Source organism: Bombus pascuorum, chromosome 6 (assembly GCF_905332965.1).
Source record: "Bombus pascuorum chromosome 6, iyBomPasc1.1, whole genome shotgun sequence".
In the NCBI taxonomy this organism is placed as follows: Eukaryota; Metazoa; Arthropoda; class Insecta; order Hymenoptera; family Apidae; genus Bombus; species Bombus pascuorum.
The window spans coordinates 17,286,712-17,307,250 of record NC_083493.1 but is presented as its reverse complement, the minus strand read 5'-3'; the positions used below and the strand labels follow the sequence as shown (position 1 = coordinate 17,307,250).

General features: G+C 40.0%; 1 protein-coding gene across 4 annotated transcripts in view; it reads left to right on the top strand.

The window, feature by feature from the left end:
- Positions 1-20,539, top strand: part of LOC132908416 (neuronal acetylcholine receptor subunit alpha-7) — a 285,011-nt gene that overhangs the window by 142,123 nt on the left and 122,349 nt on the right. For all 4 annotated transcript variants that reach the window (XM_060962442.1, XM_060962441.1, XM_060962443.1 and 1 more), the window contains exon 6: positions 16,209-16,389. In XM_060962442.1, the coding sequence (XP_060818425.1) occupies positions 16,209-16,389 (181 nt within the window). The remainder of the gene's footprint in view (positions 1-16,208; positions 16,390-20,539) is intronic.

Sequence of the window (20,539 nt, the reverse complement as noted above, 5' to 3'; positions counted from 1 at the left end):
CGTCCGCGTAATCCGATACATTCGGGTTGCAATTACACGCGGTTGGTCGACCGCGGAGTTTAAGCCGTGCAACTTTAAAAGCTCGTTGCCGAATTCGGGTCGTCAATATTTTACAGTCGAATTCCTCGGTCGAATTAAGCGAGAGCTTGCAGCGATAGGAACTCGCTGGAAACCAAGGTTTCCGTTCCGCCGTAAAACTGCGTTCTTTGTTTCCGAAGTCGTGCCCGACCGCGACCGCGTAAGAAGCAAGAAGGGACGCGTGATAACGAAATAAACGGAGTAGAAGAGAAAAGTAAACGTAAAATGGGGAAGCGTAAAATCGTTTTCAGAGCGAAACTTACAACTCGAGACGCTAAACTCGGCAAAACAACGGATCGAATAAAACGTAAAAGATCACTGGCTAAAGAAAAGCGTCGACAAGCCCGGAATAAAAGCTGCGCGTTCGATGCCCCGAACCGAGAGGAACTAAGATTTTCAGAATGTTTCAGAAACCCACGGCGGCTACACATTATGTATGTCGTCGATTGCGTAAAACGAATATACATACGTTTCACACGACGCTTACCTTTCCCTCATTTTCACACGACGATTTTCCCGACTATTTAGATTTAAAGCGTCGAGGGTACGTAAACATAATCCCAGTGTTGCTTCGCATCTCTTACGAAAATTCTATACATACTCGATTACTATATACACATTCTGTCACGAACATACATATACATTATGGTTATATATATATACATATACATATATCGAAGTCTCCCTGAAGTGCATGCGTTTTCTTGAGTCCCAGCAATACACTATCTTATCCAGTACGTACTACCTGTATATTTACATTTCTCATTTGTACATATTTTATACATTATAGATAGATCTATCTATGCACATACTCTTCCTGCAGAATATTTCGATCCTAACCGTAGATACATTTTTTGGGACGAGCCGCCTGGTATTTCCTATCTCTCTTTGGCGCCTCTTACCCATTTTTTCGATACGATGCAGGTGTGTACATACGTCTCGAGGACGTTTTTACTTCGCAAAAGTGTATTTTTGACGCGGCAGTGTTTAGAGGCGAAATAAAATGACCGGTCGGCTCGTGCGTGTTCTTTTCGTACATATTGATACATGAATTGCGATAACGCAGAGGCATTAATCGCATATATTTCGATCATATTCATTTTTCCAAAGGTCGCGAGGGCCACGGTGTTACGTCGTTTATTTATAAGAACAGAAGGGTACTCAGACGCTCCGATAGAAGTAGAAAGTAACGTTAGAAGATAAAAGCATTTCTGTTTACGTTTCCATCGCTGCGTTCTCCCTTCCAATTACAATTCTTCGCGTATCGAAGATTATTTCTGCTTGAACGACAAAATCGTCCAATTTCGAAAGTGACACGTGGGGAATCAAAGGAAATCGTATTCTCTGTAAATCAGAAAGTCGTAGCTGCCTTCGTGTTTTCCGAATCGTCAATTTTTCTTTCTCCATTGTCATTCGAGTACCGAAAGTAAACGTACGCCATACATTCGCGATCGCGTGGAACCGCGGAGGAAGAAGAAGCAGCGGATTTCCTAATGCAACGATTTCGAGAGAGAAATCCTCGAAGCAGATGGAGCGTTCTCCGTCTAGTTTCCTCGATGATTAACGCCGTGGCTTCCTCTCGTTCTCAGCCACTTGCTCACACAGCCTTCTAGATTAATTAGTTATAGATTATTAATAGGCAATGCAGCAGCAACTCTCTGCATATATGGTAGGCGCGAGCAAGCAACACGCGGAGCGTCCCGGCGCGTTCCACGTTCTGCTGGCCCGCAATATTGATACGCCCGCTACTCGGCTGTCAGCCGATTCCCATCGCCGCTGGAATCGATCGCCCTCGTTGAATACACCCGCCATTCCAGCGAATTATTACACATTCTCACAGTGATACCGCGTCACGTACTACGCGTTGCATAGTGGCGCGAGTTTCCGATCCGCTTGCTGAATAATGGATTAACGAGCGAGGCTGGCCGCGATTTAAGCCGCTGCGATCAGACGGACGGTACGGACCTTTCGGATAACGCGCTCCGACGTGAACTATATTTTTCCGGCTTCCAACCCTCGGATCAATGGGATTTGACGTTTGAGCGGAGACTTTATTTCGCGGCGACGCGAAATCCGATGCCGATTTTGCATCGGGATTCGGCCACGGAACCCGTGAAATTTGGCCATGATCACGACCAGATGAATAAAAAACTTTTCCTTTCCTCTGACAAGTATGGATTAGGCGTTGGTTTCCGCTTTTTAGAGATTCAAATTTATTTTATAAATAACAGGCTTTGCGTTTGGTGGTCTTTATAATTCGTATTAATTCGAAAATAAGGATCGTTTATCAAATATTCGAACGTTCAAAGATAGAACTCTCGTTGCAATTTCTTTCAGTTTTTGAAAAGCTTGTACGTTCATTTTTTTGAAATTTGCGATCGATCGTAGACGAACAGACACCGATGGCTCGTGTTTCAACCGTAAACGAAAATGGAGAAATGGAGAAATGGTTTGCACGATGAATCCTAGCTTACTAATGAGATTATAGTAAACCGAGATACGCGGAAAAGGCAACCTTTTTTGTCCTAACGAATCTTTGTAATCATCGCAGCCGAGTGATTGCTACACAAACAGAATTACCCTACCCCTGTAAAATGAAAGTCAACTAATAATACGTATATCGTACGAAAGAAACCGGAATTTCATGTCAAGTCCAATTTGACGTAATTAGTAACCGCAAGGTTAGACGATAGTCCCTCCCTATTCGCGTTTCTGCGTCAGTTTATCTGAAAATCACTTGATTCTCGTAATCGCGTTGATCTGCTGAATTCCGAGAGGAACTCCTTCGAACTTCGGTGGCTCGCAGGAAATCCGGCAAAACTGTTCCAGTATGCGAATAGCAAAAAACAAAAAACAAAAGAGACGAAAAGAACGAAAGACTACAGCGGGAAGAGAGATAGTCGAGGATTGCGCAGACGCGTATCGAGCTCGTTGTAGAAGGTAAGAAGAGAAATGGCGGGATCGTGCGACTCGTGTTTGAGGGGACAAGAGGAGCGTTGAATCTTCTTTCAACAGTACCTAACGATTGACCACATTGGTCAACCAGGGGCTAACAAGAGCTGGAAATTTCACGTGAATTGTTACCTCCGCAAAGCGTGTCAGATCGTTTCGATTAATTGATTTTGCAGAGTAGAGAAACTTTGATTACCGAACGTTATCGTGAATTCTATTCTAGTGATTCTATTCGGCCTGTTGTTGTTTCAATCGGATGTTTTAATTCCAATAACGGTTGTATATAATAACGGTACAGCGATAACGTAAGATTTGTTACGTAAAGAAAGGGAAGCTTTTGCTTAAAAATGCCTTAGCGGAACGAACGAACTCTATGCGTAAAGGAAGAGATTCCAACGCAAATGAAATACCAACGAAACGGTATACAAAGAAGAGACAAATAAAATAGAATATACGCTAGCCACATCAAAACTTGCTAACGCGTAAACGCTCCTAATAATATCTTGATTTCAATTTGTAATTCCAATCTCCATTCGTTCCTTCCACGTTTGAAAAAATCACATTTGAAACACAGAGTATGCAAACATGGAAGTGTTTGCCGAATAGTCGATATTGAACATTGTTAAGTAAACCGAACTTTGATCTTTCGAATCCTCGAAATATTACGTCGCCTCCAAAAATACATCTTTTCGTTTGCAATTCGATTAACGTTCCAAAAATTAATAAAATCTCTGGACACGTTCGTACGCGATACCGGGTGTTTCGATCAAAAAAAGAACGATCGATAAAACAATATGAAATGTAAACGCATCGGTACATTCGCACGTACTTTCGAATTATCATGTGCAGGTAGAACGAAAATAATAGGAACAGGGCATGCGCCCATTTAGCAAGACAGTGTACATACCCTGGGGAACAGTTACTACGAGTAGTTGTTCCAAAAAGAAAGGTGTTTCCTGCGAAACCGTAAAGCGAATCCCGAGCATCCCGCTCCGAGGTACTTTTAGACGGTACTACCGAATTTAAGCTGCTATAACCTGGAGGTTAAAGCTTCGAGACTGGCGTGCAACTCGTAAAATCCGTTTCATTCGAACACCCTCGCGAATGTACGTAATGCACTGCCTTACCACAGCCATGAATTGATCAGGTCCTTATGAAATTTGTACCAGATTAGTCGATTCCCTTTATATATCGATAACGTTACATTTCATTATTTAATTATCGGGCGAATGAATTTTGAAGGTCCAAAGGTTTCAATCTTTTTATTGTAGGGTCGTTTATTGATATTAAGAAGCTACTATTATATTATTATTATATTTTGTTACCATTGAGAAAATTCAAAGCGAGTCGAGAATCTAGAATTTACTCAAATTAGCGATCGTTTAATTTTGTAAGTTTCATTCTGCAGGTTCTATTCGTTTTATACTTTCGTTTGAACAATTTTCGTTAACGTTTCATTTTCAATTTTTCGTCTTTGTTAACAAAATCTGATAATCTTTCACGCGGAATAGAGAGGTCCGATAAACATGGTTTAAAATTAGGACGCCAAACGAATAATTTATTTCTAGTCCGTGTACAGATGATAAATGATGACATTCGTGGCAAAGAGAAATAGAAATTCAATCGGCCAATACCGAATTCTATCCATTGCGAAATTCACTCGGAATGTGTTGTTACCTGGAAAACATTTCCGTAACGTTAACATAACGATGTATATATGGTCGATGTTTGGTCAACGGAATTTCACCGTCCACATTTGTCAAAGTAATTTCCACTTCTACCTGTCGTTTTCGTTAGGGGAATGTTACGGGTTTATGTACCAAAATTTTATCGTTCCATCGTGTTGCTTTTGATAATATTTGTTGAAACACTCTTCCTTTAAACAATTGTCGCAACGCAATCGTTTTTACACGCGATTAAATGCGTTTCAAATTCTGCTACTCGAAATGCATACGGATAATCGATATTTCGAATCGTGTTCGATCTCCGTCGAACGATTCTCTTCGAACGATCAACGGAAGGAAAGAAAAAGATCAGTCACAACGATACGCATAATTCGGAACTTTTGACGAGTGTCAGGCATACGCGTAGTTTGCGAAATGCCTCGTTGCACACGCGAGACGATACAATAAACGACGCGATGTTAGGGAGAAATTAGCAGTACGTTCTAAGAGAAAAAGATGATAGTAGCAATCAAGAATCTTAACGAATCGTGAAAAGTGCTTGGAAGAAAGTTATTACGTACTTGTAGAATCGAGTAAACGGATATAAATAAGGTATACGATGAAGATCGTTTTAACAATTTAACGAGGAATAATTTAAAAAGGAATAAAAGATTACAAGCGTAAGTGCTGAAATCGATAAAAAATTAACTTGTTCAAGAGCGATCGTGAAATCAAGAGATCATCTTCTCACCTTGTCACGTATCCTCCGTGGAAAGTCCATCGAGTGGCGCCCTAATACGATCACGAATTTGTCATAATCACGTTACACGCTGTTCTCTGCGGTAATCACTCGGCTTAATCGGCTTAAGGACGCGGGTGGAATAGGATCGTTGGTCGCAGCGGCAAATCTGGAGATCGTTGATCCCAGGAATCCACGTTAAAACTCTGGTCGAGATCGATCAGGATGAACACGCTCTTTTACACGCGTCTTTTATATTCGCACGCGAATCGATGGAACCGCCACGATACCGTCTATTACGTACCAATGAGGATGCAGATCGCGGCGGAAGTTGCTGGACGCGGCGCTGGCGAATACGGCTCTCAGCGGGTGGCGGCTGTAATTATGTGAATAATTAATAGAGACGCGACGTCAGGCCACCCCGTCACTGCGGGCCACCGCAGCACCGGGCCCGAAACCCGCCCCCTCAAAACACGCGCAACACGTAGCTACGTTTTAGCATTCCTGCGGAACGACCAGAATACCGGCGAACGCAACTACTCCAGCACTGCGATCGCGCCAGACCGAGCCACCGATCTATCTACACGCAGGTCACGTACGGTTCGACGTGCACGCGCGGGTCAGCTCTCCGAGCTATGCAAACTATCGTCGCCGGGATTCGATCGAGATTCGACCGGTCAGACGATGTTTTCGTTCGCGGTGTCAACGCGTTAATTTTATACGCTGATTTTAACTAACACGCCGCACCCGTACAGACTATGCGGGCTGATTGAAATTGCGCGACTGGTTTGGGGGAATCGATTTCCCAGTTTCCTGGCTGAATGTACGTATTTGACTGGTTGCACGGACAAATGTCTAAACCGTCGTCGAAATAAAAATGCAGTAAGTCCGGACAATGTTTTATTTCACTTTATAAATAGTCTCGCGGCGTAAGGTAACGTTAAGGAATTGTTAATAAAGTTTTCAATTTGAAACGCGTGAATAATTTTCTCGAATCGTGCTACTTCTCCATTCGCCCATTTTTAGAATCCACCTACGTTCGCAATGTAGCCAGATCGTGTTACATTTATAAAGTTAATATTCGATCGTAATTTGTGAAATTAGTTCGTCGCGGTTGTTTGTATAATTAAGGAAAAGTTCTCGGAATTGGTACTGTTACAGAATATGTTAGGATACTATATGGTATTCAATTTTGTCATTACGCGGGTTACAAAATTTCGAATATCCTTTATTTTGATAATTCCATAATTTATCAAATGATTTACAAAGGTAAGAATACTTTGATAATTTACGTAATCGAAAAACGTTATTAATATTGTCTTTGATAAATTTAATATCTCGATCGCAATAATTGGGAAGATACTTTTCGATTAAACAACTAATTGTATCGCGTAAATCTATCGGCAATTGTTGAGAATGTCAATTTAATTATTAAAAATTATTATACAAAGAGAACTCTGTTTCGATGAAAAAGACAGCCATGCGTCGTTTATGTACGTAAATTAGACGATGTCCAAAAATATAAATGACGTATAAATAAAACAATCGGTTTCTTAAAACATAGAGTATAAATATCTCCTTCTCGAAGAGAGTCATCGATATTTGAAGACGTAAAGATCTCCTGTGGTTTGATTAATTGCAGACGATTAACAGACAACGAAATAGATTCAGGTAGTTGGCGAAAGAACAGCGAGATTTATTTACAATTCAATAGGTACACTCGTTTGGATGATATCCAAGCCATAAATCGCCAATATCTATTATGGAAAAGGCGAAGAGAAATTGGAGAATCGAAAAACTGGAAATTGTGGAGTGAGAGAAAATTGTATAAAAATATTTGTCAGATATTTTGTCGGCAGTTTGTGATATTTATTAAAATAATAGAAATATTAATGTTTGAAGAAACATGGAACGATCTCGGATTAAACTTAAGTTTTTCAAATTTCCTCGATCGTAAGATACAGTTGGATTGAAATCGAATCGAAAACGATGTTCTTTCGCGGATCACGGGTTATACGATCGCTGAGTGCATTCCATCAGAAATTATTCCGCTCTAAATAACGCGTTTCTGTCGTAAAGTGCTTATCCGAGGAGCGTATAATATCAAATTTTCGCCAGAAAATATCCCGGCAGTCGTTTCGAGGCAATGCTCAGGGCACATCGTGAGTCGTCGAGTTTCGAGCACGCTTCTACCAAATTAATGCTACGCCACTGTGTATAGGCGCTCATGGTGATTTGGCACCGTTAACTTTCCGACAGTTTGCCCGACATTTATGATGGTCGAGTTGGAACACGGTCCATCGCCTCGTTGCATCGTTCCCACTATTTACCGATGATTGTATAATAACCCGAATGAGTACACGCGCGCATGGACAACCGTGAAATTACTGGAGATACAGGAAACATTCAACGACGAAGATTCTCGTAAAAATTCTCCTAGGAATAGCCATTTTATGTTTATCGATCGAATTGCGAATTTCGATTTCGTTGATCTTTAAAATCAATTATAAAATTATACGTAGTAATTCCGCAATGATCCTTTGTCCATGCTTATTCGTAATTTTATAACGCTTACTTCGACGCTATCGAAGAAGTTTCTAAAGGAGACTTTCAAGGAAGAGATTTTAAGAGAAATTCTTTCCAAATATAATTCTCAGCAATTGCGATTTAAAGCGCAGAATTCTCGGAAATGTTCGATCTTTGGTCCGAGCAGAGAGAGAAGGAGAGCCCAGATAGGTTAAAATAACGTATAGATTAATGGTTGGGTTAACGTCGTTGCGCCCACTATCCAGGATTCTTACAGCAGAAAGAGTATTTCTGAGAAATAGGAAGGTGGCGCGTGGGTATCGTTCAGCGAAATTTTCTCACCTCCAAACCAGTCAAAAATAAATTTCCTTTAACCTGCGATAACTCTTTCAAGACTAAACTACGATATTCTATTATTAAATTACCATATATTTAAATTGAACCAACGTATACACGTACGTACATAGACGCGTGTTTAGAAAGGTGGCTAGCTCGAGGAACGCGAACGATGCCGGAGGAAAATTCACGAGCAAGTAGAAGCAGTAGGAAGTACTTAAGAAGCGTGGAGAGAGAGAGAGCGGGTTTCGTGGCATGGTCGATGAAACCTCAACCGCCTGAATTTCTATGCAAGACGCCCACTTAAAACCCTACGCATCTTCCGTCGCCGAAGGTGAATTTAATCCTCCTCGATAGGGACGTTGGAGGAAACTAAATCCCTGACCGTGCCGTCTAAACTGGCGACAAATCGCGAACGTAAAGCGAAGCGAAGTCAAGGGGAAAGAGTTGATCGATCGCGACCCCGCGGCCATTTCCGGTGGATCGGACGTGGTAACTCTATCGCGAGCAACACGCTCTTGCGGACAGCTGGCTTGTTAGCCGTCGACAAGTAAAGCTCGAGAATACCGAGTTTCTCGATCGCTGTTACGGTGGTTGCTTAGAAGTTATCTCTCGGGACGAATACTTTCAGGTGTCTCGAGTTTCGCAGAGTTTTACAATACCCTGGTTAATTGCGAAGCTGGAGGAATCAGGTTAGAAGATTACGTATTTCACGACGAGAACGCGTGTATTTACTTACATAAGTGGCTTATCACGATTGAGTATAAAAAGCACAAAATATAGTTTGCGCGACGAGTAACGAAGCGAGTTTATAGATTTTGCGTATCAGATAGATATTTTATATTACAAGGAAATTGTATTTTATTGCAACACGCTTTTAACTTTTTGTAGAAACTAAATATTAATAATTATGCTACGTATGATAACGTATAAGATATGAAATCTATAGTACTATGATTAACAGCTTACCGAGGTTTCTCTCGTACCAAACGTAAGTCGCGTAAAATTTCAAATATAATCTGACTATTGGATCTTTAGAGAAACATTTCACGCCCACCAATCTACAGAGTTGATTTTATAGACGATGAAACACAATACGTACGTGTACACGGATACGCGTTTTAGATATTACGTGAAACCTAAAACGTTGCCAATCGATCTAAGTTATCCTACCCCATTTTCTACATCGATCAACGAAAATTTCATACAAGAGTGAAATTCCATCGATCGAAGTTTGTCCTACCTCGAGTCGCATCGAGCGAATTAGCAAAAAGCCTGCACCAAAGGAACTGTCATTAATTTCGTCGACCCTTCCTTTTTGTCGAGAAGGCCAAGATGCGCGATCACGGATGTAGCGAATCGATGCTAAGTGGCCATCGCGTTAATATCGTTGAAATGTCCGAGTAACGGAGAACGGGGGGTGGTCGTTACTCGCGGAACAAAAGGAGAGAATGCCTTCTTCTCCAGCTTACTTGTTGCTCGCTGCAGTCCACGCTTCTTCTCTTGAATATCGTCATCTACAAGCGCGACATTCGCGTTGCAAAAAGGAAGAATCCTAAAGCGAGAGAGAGAGAGAGAGAGAGAGTGATAGAGGATGGGAAGGATCAGCGATCTTAGAGGACAGGATTCATTCGGAAGGTAGACAATGCTTGCCGTGCAGAGATCGTCTTTGTGCGGTGTGGAACAATCGACGAGGAGCCGTTCCTTAGAATTTATAAACGACGCTGTACACCGCGACGCTTTGTAATAGCGAATGACGAAGGGGAACGTCGAACTAGTACGAGAAACGTTGCAAACGCTCAGAGTATGTTGCCTCCATCCTATTGATTTGTATTATTGCATTGGACGTATTTCCGGTTTGATTGGAACCGACTATTCTCTAATTAATTCATTGATTATTGATTATCACGGAATTGATTTTGAGGCTGGTTTAGGTTTGAAAAACATCAAATAGACAGGATTGTAACGTTTGATACATGTATGATAATAATGCCATTTTGCGCACAGATTTAAATCGAATATAATTCAGAATTGTCATTATTATTAATATCACTATACTACAGATATTTTTGAGAGATAAATAGATCTGATTGCGGTAATAGATGAATACATGAATTAAAGAGAATATCATTTTCTATTTAAATACAAAATTGAAAATTGACGAACTATCATAATATTCATAAATTAATTATCGGTTATAAGTTAGTTATTTAGAGGAATACCAAGGATATTATCAAAATATCACAATTTCAACGCTTGTTTTAATTATAGCTTCCCCAGAATTATTTAAAAGAATGATGCAAAGCGTTGTTTAAATCTCATTATCGTTATCAGGTTAAAGTCGTAATAAAATTAAGAGACAGCACCCGTCGGTTGTCGATTACTTTGCTTTGCTTTTTAGCGTTGCGACTAACTCGCGGAACGTTCTTGCAACAGGCTGTGCTTTTTCCGTTTACTCGCTCCCGGTTTTCGAACCGTGCAACGCTCGAAATATACGCGAGGCGTTGCGATTGTTCGGCGGCGCGACGTCGCAACGAGCGCGAACAAAAGAGGAAGACTGCCGGTTGTATAACAGACACCGCGTCGCTGTGAAAAAAGCGAGAATTTCGCCGATCTCAATTACAGACGCTTCTATGTTTCTCGTTGAATTACGCCAATAGCGTACTTTCTCCCCTCGCCTGATCGTCTGTCGTGCGAGATGAAGGAACGTGGACTGGGAAATTCCGAGGTATTGTCCGCGCTCGAGACGACGATTCGTCCGTGCTTCGGTCGGTTCATCAAATTTCTCGTGTACATACATATTTCTGGTCTGGACGTATGGTATAGTTTCTATGGTATATATATATATACACGCACACATAGCTTTATAATAGATTTCCTTTCAATAAGTGTAATGAATCAAGTAAAGAGTAATTAATACGATAAGCGGTAATTAAACTGGAGACTTTCTATTTGAGATACCAATTCATATTTAATTGTTTTCGTATGTAATTGTCATGTCACGAAACGATAAATTCCTTTAAAAAATATCAACAGCCAAAATAAAACTAAAATCGTCTAAGAATAATACCAATTTCCTTTTTAATGGAATTCGAGTACAGTCGCAGCTATCGATTCTGGACATCCCTCCTGCATCTTCTCTTTCTGTCTTCTTCTTTAACACTCTGTGATCAAGCCGATTTGCTAAACAGGCTATGTCGAAACTCTACGATGCGGAAGTAGTTGAAAGTACTTAATACCCGTTCGGCACACTTCTCCGCTACTATTTCAACGATCGAAAGTATTAAACGAAATTCGGAAGTTCCCAGTGACTCCCAGAGTTGAACGGCGAGCCGAGCGACGGTGTTTTAAACTTTGACGCCTTATTTCCTTGGGAAATCCGTCGAATTTGCATGCATATGAGAACGGCTGATTATAATATAACATTCCACATCTGTGGAACAGTGACGTCCCAAGGCTGAAATTAAGGCTTTTTATTACTAATTCGGGAATTATCGTTTCGCTTTGAAATTATCGCGACATGGTGACGCTTATTCCGGTTCTGCGTCGTTGTATTTTTGGTGCTGTTCTTTGCGAGAACAATGAAGCGACCTGTGTACGAAACAGTGCCATGCCATACACTTTCTGGTTTAATTGCTGAGTAAATGGCCATAATTTTGTTCGAGTTCGACGAAGATTTATCGTGCAATTTTGGATGTAATTACGGTTGGTTTCATTTTCTTTTGTCTTTGCAAGAATATCACAACTGTATTTCCTCTTTGAGATTTATCTGTCTTCGTGTTTTATCGCTTTTACGCGAACAGCGTGAATTATTAATATAAATTTTAAAGACACGGTAAAGATCTTTGAGGTCTATCGATCAAAAATCTATCGGATAAAACACGTTTGAAAGTCCTTAAGTTCTTAGTTTCAAATGCATCAGATAAATGCGAGCGAATAAACCAATTTATATCGATTGTACCTATCATTAGTGATATCCATTTAAAATATCACTGTACCTGTGATGTATTGTTGGCAACGTTTTGTAAGGTTTCCAAAGCAATTTGAAAGCGTTTTCTGGATCCTTGCCCGATTGCTTTGTTACACGTATCTGAAAGGCTTTGATATTTTAATGATCATGCTGATCGTATGTCTATATTCGTGAAAATTGGAAATTGCAAATACGACGAGTAGGAAGTATGTCGTTGCTTATAAATGCTATCGCGTTATTTAATGTTCGTTAGTTAAATAAACTGTCCTCTTATTCGATAGCGCAAGTATAAATAGGACAAAGCAGCTGCCGCAACAAGATTTTAAACTATGATACTTTCAATCTCGTTAAACGATCGGATGACTTCTATATTCTGTGTTGCGAAATATCAATCTCCAGTATATGAATTTCTATGTATAAGTTTCTTGTATCAAGATGTTTACTTGCTCGTCCCGCGGAATTTTAGTCCTGTAAATCAAGCCATTCGACTATTCAGACACGTTATTTCCAATTCTCAATGGCTGCAAATTGCGGGAGAAGCCTCTATTTGTAACTGACGAATTAGCCAGGGAAAAAGGAAGGAACGGTAGTTGGAACCGTATGGATTTGCTAATAAATCTCGGTCTGTAATATATCGTGGACATTTATTAAGCGGCCGTAACGGAAACCGCGTGCAGCTGTTCGCAGAGCGACGTGCTATCCGACAACAAAGAGACGAAACGGATAATAATCGACACACTAAATCGGCACAATAAGCACCGATAGTCATAATTTCGGTATTTCGCGAATCTATTGTTGCATTTAATAAACGCGTAACGCGTCGTTCGACGACTTTTAAAACACTGAGAAATTAAACTGTACTTTTAATAAAGTATCGCGCGATATAATCTTAGCTTCAAGTTCGTTAAATCTTCGTTTCAATCGGAGACAGAGACGTATGGCAAGATCAAGCTGAAGGTGGTAAAAAATGAATGGATCAGTACGCTTCGTTCCTTGTGAGCAATTAATTGAACCGTCTCTTCACTATCCCCTGTACTTTATTTCCGACCCTTCTTCTCTCGGCTAGGATTTTGACGTACCTTATATTCGTAATATTCGATTAGATAGATTTTCCATGAATCTTAATACGTTTGAAACCTATTCGAGGTTATAATTTCTAACTTTAGAAGTAAAATTAAGTAACAGGCATATAGGCAACAATTGCATAAAAACAATAATATTCGTTTTTTAATGTCATAAATATTTCAATTTATTCCATATTTTTAAAGAAGCGTCTCATGATAATAATATCAACGTTGTAAGTTGCGCAGAATGTGACTGATTAGTGAGACAAGTTCGTCAGCTATAGCGTGTCAAAATTATCAGACGTATGCAGTTAATTTGAAGCCAATAACAACATTACATAGTTTGAAATTACGGCTACTCTGCTTTTAATCATTAGCACTGGTAATGATTTCATTGTATCGTGAGTAAATAATGATCACATCGAATCGATAATAACTTGAGTTAAGTTATTAGTAGTTAATTGATCAGTCTCTGACAGGCGTTTATCCGTTTACATGCATTGGTACAGCGAAAAGTCAGCGAAATGTTGATTCGTTTGTGGAAGTGGAATGTTTGATTATGTAGCTACCGATGTAGTAGCATATACTGTCTATATTAATTAATTACCGATGCATCTTGTACTATTTAAATTTCACCATTGCTCGATAAAATCACGTTTCCAATCTCTATCGAAACGAAGGATTATATTTTGGATAAGGATGTTATATTTTGGATATAAGGATATTATTTTGTTCGTTATTGTTATTTTATAACAATCTTACATCAGCATAATACCTATACTTATTATGGATGATTCAAATCTTCAGAAATATTTTCTCTTCGAGTAAACATATACAGCTTGTTGGAATACAACGATACTTCACGCATAGGCACAAATACTCTGACACAGACACCCACACAGGCATTTGAAGAGGACACTTACACAGGTCATACTCATTATAGTATAGAGAGTGGGGTTCAAAATATTTATAGTCTAAGAGTAATTGGCCAACGATCAACGATTCTTCCATACTTTGTTAATTATATCACTCGCTTGTATACATTTGGTTCTGTTTAATAAATATCACTGAACATTATTTCAACATAAACATTGTGGCTTCCACAGATTATTAATCTTAACTTTAAATTCTAACACAGCTTAAAGAATAAGAGTAAACAATCAAAGTGTCGTGACATGATCGTTCTTCTTCATCATAGAATTTTAATCTTAAAGTATCTTTTCTCTTCAAACGTATTCGACACGAATTAAACGTGCATGCGATAGATCTTTCGATAAAAAGGTCACCCGTTGTGTCTCGTATATTCCGACGAAAGTCGTTTCCAATCCTGTCGTAGCGACAACATCGTTCGAATATTTCTCACCTTCTTCGTTCTGCTGGAAAGGAGGCGTGCTATAACGCCGGAATTACTCTCGCGAGGTGCACATTTTACGAGAAATAAAAGCGCCGGGGTATTTTGATGTCCTCAAGCTCTCACGAATGCATATCACGCCCCCAGCTTCTTCTTCGCGTCTTATCTGAGACATTCTCGGGAAGCACACGATAAGCTGCTTTAGCAGACAAATCTCCCGCAGAATAGAAGATGCGCAGTGTTAAATTGTTAAACTGATTCGATTCTGCTACTTTGCTTTCCCAGAGCGGAAAAGTGAATTCTTACTCGACGCGTGCAGTAGCTAATTGAAAATATTTAAACATTAACCATAGAACGGTTTTACGTCGATATTATACGTGATATATAACATCAATATGTAATATAATTGTATAATTTCATTGGCACTGCAACGAGAAACGCTTATGACGATTAAATTGGTAAAATTTGAAACCATTTTGAAAATGTATATACATAAAAGTTACAAGACATTTACCGCAAACGTATATTTAGTAGAAAATCGATATACATCACGAACAGTCGTTTTAAACATACTATCAGGACCGAAGATACCAGATGATCGAGCGTTTAAATACTTTTATGATCTTTGTGAAATATACGCATGCATTAAATAATACTTGTAGCTTCCATATACGAGTTCACATTTATTTTAAACTTTGTCGATATAATCATGACAATCGGACCTCGTTACAGCGTTAATGAAATTTTAAGATATCTTGTACAACAAATACAATATATCTACGAAAGGTTCTTATAAATATTCAAACATTTCATATAATACATGATACATATACGTACAATATGTGATAAAGATGTAAAGTCAGAATCACTCTTTATCTATGGTGGGTTTCAATTTCACTGGAAAATCACTCGAGCTTACTCGTTAGTAGTTCACAAGCAGATTTCACTCTGGCAACTTAACAAGCTGCTTTTATGGATAAATATACAGGGGATGAAGAATATTTCTCGTTCGCGAAGGTCTCTTTTTACCATTTGTCGTTGTTTTAAACGTCCCTCCCAATTCTTCTTGGGGAATTAGCTTGAAAGTATAGGACTCGGAGCATATATTTTCTTTCCACTTTTCTCTTTTTTCGAATAAAAGATATCTCAAAGCGATTAACGTTTTAAACGTCGTTAGTTTTCTCTTACTTACGTTCGTTTTTTCCAAAAAATAAGAGATAATTTTCAGAAAATTGTCTACCTATGAAAATAAAAATATAATGTTATTTCAATAACTACGTTTTCTCTCAATAAAACAAGGAACGAAGTAGAAACTTTCGCTTGCTCCGTTCAAGTATACATCGATCACCTTGTTCTTGCTGGAACAAAACAGACACCGTCGAAAAAGAGGAAAATTAAAAACTGTGGAAACTACCGGTCGAATAAACGTAATAAAAAGATCGCGGCTAGGGAAAGGAAGAAAAATAGAAGAAAACAACGCGATCGAGGTTGACGATGATTAATTAATGATATCATATGAACACGTTAGTGCGGATGAGGGTTTCGACGGGACGTACCAAACAAACGTGGTGGTCACGCATAACGGCAGTTGCCTGTACGTTCCTCCGGGCATCTTCAAGAGCACTTGCAAGATAGACATCACTTGGTTCCCCTTTGACGACCAACACTGTGACATGAAGTTCGGATCCTGGACCTACGACGGCAACCAGGTACACTACTGTCTCCACTAAACACTAAACACGCTCAGAGTACACACAAAGCACCAAGAAAGTCTTTTTACTGGTCCCGAATTCTTCGAGTGGCGCATCGAACGCGCCATTTCCTTGGACGGTACAAACGTGGCTTCGAAATTGTCGCCTACCAACTTCAAAAGCGAGCGTTCAGACGTATGAAACGTCGTCGTGGAGAGAAATTACGTTTAGGTTCTCTGGTTTACGCTTTTCGTTCTCTATCTAAATCAAACAGAATCGATTTCCCGTACGACAAAACGATCATCTCGTGCAATAATACGAAAGTAGGTTTTTGTTAAGTTATCGAAATTGGTTTGTGTACGACAGAGTTCGTACTCGCGTGGCAGGTAATGATATACGAAACACGTAGTAGAATATATTAAACGAGCTAAATGTCCCATTACCGAATAAAATAAAATAAAAATAAAATTTGAATAAAATTTGACACCGGTAGGTCGACGTACGACGTTCGCTCTCGCGTTACTATACTTTACATCGACGTTGATCTATCTCCATTCAGGAGGAACAAAGTTTACCAGATCGTTACACCGATTCCTCGATCAATTATCGCGATTTGGATCGAACGAATTCTGTTAATAATCGATAGTAACGCCAAAACAAACTACGCGATGAAGATACCAATTTAATAACGATTTTCCAATTGCTGTTAAAGCAGCGTCGCGTATTTTATCGATGAATGTTACTTTAGGCGTGTAGCGAGTCTACGGACGGAAAAAGGTTCGACGTATTCCCTTGACGTTGCCATTCGTACGTCGGGCAAAGAAACAGAGAATAACGAGCATTGTCAGCATCAACGTCGCATCTTTCGCCGTTTCCTCGGACATAGTAATTCATATACTCGGCAAGTACGGTGTCACGAGTCGACGACAATGGCAATATAACGACGTTCTCTCGAAGAACGTCTCGTTTATTGCGCGAGTCTGACGCGTCGGTAGAATAGCTCGACGATTCTCTCCATGGCGGCGATGCGTCGTTAATGGAAACGCGTTTGGAGTCCGGTGGCGGCACTGACGAATCCCGATTGCCACGATATCCAAGCCCCTCTCTCCCTGCCAACATCCCAAGAAAGAAAAAGGTCCTCTTGATGCTATACGCCCATGAGCTGCCTCCCGAGGCTTCTTTGTCCGACACAAGAACTCAGTGCAACACAATAGCAACGCTCCATAGATAGCCGTTCATTCTCACGCTTCGTAGCTTCAGCTCGGATCTTTATATATAATATAGGTATATTACATATATATGATACGATATTATGTATATTATATTCTTTACGTATATATGATACATGTAACACGCACATGTACCAACATATGTGAAATATCGAGAAGTGTGGGAAGAGAAGGGGTGGTGAAAGAAAAGCGCTCGTGATAGCATCAGCGTGGTTAGGGATACGCGATGTCCTCTCTCGCTGTTCTTATTCATTTTCCTTTCTTTCTACGTTGAAAAATGCGGAAGAACGTCGATACGACAACGTTCGGAGGGAAAAAGCATTCAAAGAATATTCCAAAACACTACGATCGTTTAAGAAGTTTAATAAGCAACTTTATATCGCGTCGATGAGAATGCATCGATAGTTTCAGACTAATAGCATTCGTTCGATCAAACGAAACATACTCAAACTATGACCGATTGAAGGTTCGAATCCCGATTGCTTCTCGCTGATATACGGCAGAAAGCCGCTTAATCAGAGTCCGATAAATCAGCAATAATACGCCGATTATCGATCACACGGCCAAGGTTTTTAGACGAAAGAAACAGCGAATAAAGCTTTAAACGCGACAAGTTTTGGTAGCAATTAGCATGCAGGTATATAAATCTAAAATTCAAATTCGGGCATATTCGCGACGGTGCTACGTAATTCGCAAAACTTCCTGTAATCCCGAAACCGATGATACTTGGTTTCGAAGTTGGGCTCCAAATTTGTTAAACGACGTATGTATACGAAGCTGCGTCGCGAGAAAAGATCAACGGCTGAACGTGCGACTAATCGAAAAGCCGACGAATGTGAGTTTGCACAGCCGTCATTTTGTTGTAATATTTTCCTGTTGGTAGGACGGATAGAACGATCGCTCCCGGTTGGTAGAATAATTAAATTCGTTATGCGGACCGCGTGAAATAGCCGCGAGTATTATTTAATGCCGAAATTTGTCGTCATGCTCGGTCGAACACAGGTTGGGTAAGAGAGAGAGATGGCGAGCGGATTCCCCGAGCACGTACTCGCAGTCGCGGTTCCGTTAATTGTATTCCACTTTCAGGGCTGGTTACCGCGCGGAAGCGCGCCAACAGCGCGAACCATCGCGACACCGAATTGGAACTCGTCGCATTCAATTATTACGAAATTGCAGCTAACTTGAGGTAATCGTCATTAACGAAACGATCGGTGGCTGTTATTGACGCGTTACCGCTTGATCGTTAATTGGCTGCCATAATTGGAGCTGTAAGACGCTCGTTTGATTATCGTGCCGAGCCAGATAATTAATTGATCGCTCAGTCTCATTGGACGTGTAACGATGTTACTGATAAAATTAATCTCTTACCCGCTCTTTGGAAACGTTTCAATTCTCCAGGGTATGCTCCTCAAATATTACCAAAACTTTCGCTTTGTCCTTTCGTTCCGACACATCGTACGAGATCTTTCCAATTTTCTAAGCGAATTGCGAGCCTATTTATCTTGTCTGTTTTCTACCACTTTTATTTTTCGTGCGACGATCAACGACGCGTATGAATTTCCACGTGGTAACGCAGTACAGTTCGAAAACCTCAGATTCGCAGTAGCAAGATCGCAGATTCGTCCAAGTTAAATTATTATTGACAACGCGTTTGATATATCATCGTAGCATAATTTATCCGTAGATGGCGTTATCGATGGCGTTATCGATGGCGCAGGAATTTTCTTCAACGAGTAGATTCATGCCATACGAGGCTCGAGCGTAGCAGATTCTACCCGAGCGACATTAAACCTCGTTAAACGCGCTTTGCCCGACTGTATCCGAATTTCGGAGAAGTTGAGATAATCGCCGTTAATGGAACGACGTCTGCATGTTGTATCGTGCGACAGCATTCCATCGTTAATTACGGTATTTTCGTTTCGTGATTCGAAGGGTACTCCGTTAACTTCGCTTTATTTTACTCTCGATTTGGTGCGCGTCTTACAAAGAGACACTTCTCCCCTATAGGTTTCTATATAGGTGTTTGTCGATCCGAGAGATAAAATGCAAAGTGTTTCACGAAATATGCAAACAAAAGTCATGTATCAAACGCGAGTAAATTATAAATAAAGCGTCCTAACTCGTTAGCGTTTGTAATTTTATATTATAACTTTTAGAAACGCTCGATCGAAAGTGAAAAATTTCATTGTCTAAATGATAACTTTGGAATAAATAATTCTCGTTACAATAATATTTTCAGCTGGCTAAATCGCATTCGCAGTGGCTCTACAATTTATTTTCATTTCATTTTACGTAATTTTTCCATTTATACGTAACGTTCTTCTACAAATTTCGTTGTAATTTCAACGAAACTATCGGCCCGCACATTTCATCAAAATACGCTCTCGAGTCGTTTATAACGTGCGCAAATTCGCGCAAGGACTGTCGTGTCCCGTGACGTCCTACTGTTCAGACATGAAATGATAAATTCATTTCACTTAGCGTTTGACCTGGACAATTTGCAGCGGCTGTCAGGCTTCGCGTTTCGCAGTATACATTGAAGAATCACACGGTTGGTTCTTTATGCGTTACAGCGTTATCCGTATCGTGTCGGGAATATAGAAGCAGTGAAATTGCCACGATGAAGTTCGTAAAAATGAATTTCGTCAACAAGATTTTCTCAACGTATCTTACTTCCTTTTTCAAGCTTTTTAAATTAATCGAAATATTTTCGGCCCATTGGAAGTATTTCAACGGCATAGAGGAGATTAGGTGCTTCGAATAATTGATTCCTTTCATTTTATTTAAAATCGTTTCGACTTACGTCGATCGAACTCATCGTTCGGTCAAAAACACCGAACGGACGACAAATCGTGACGTTTCATCTCGAAACAATACCACGAAATGACTAGCATGCCATAAAGTTCGGTAATCATTGGAAGCGACGAAAGAACGGACTC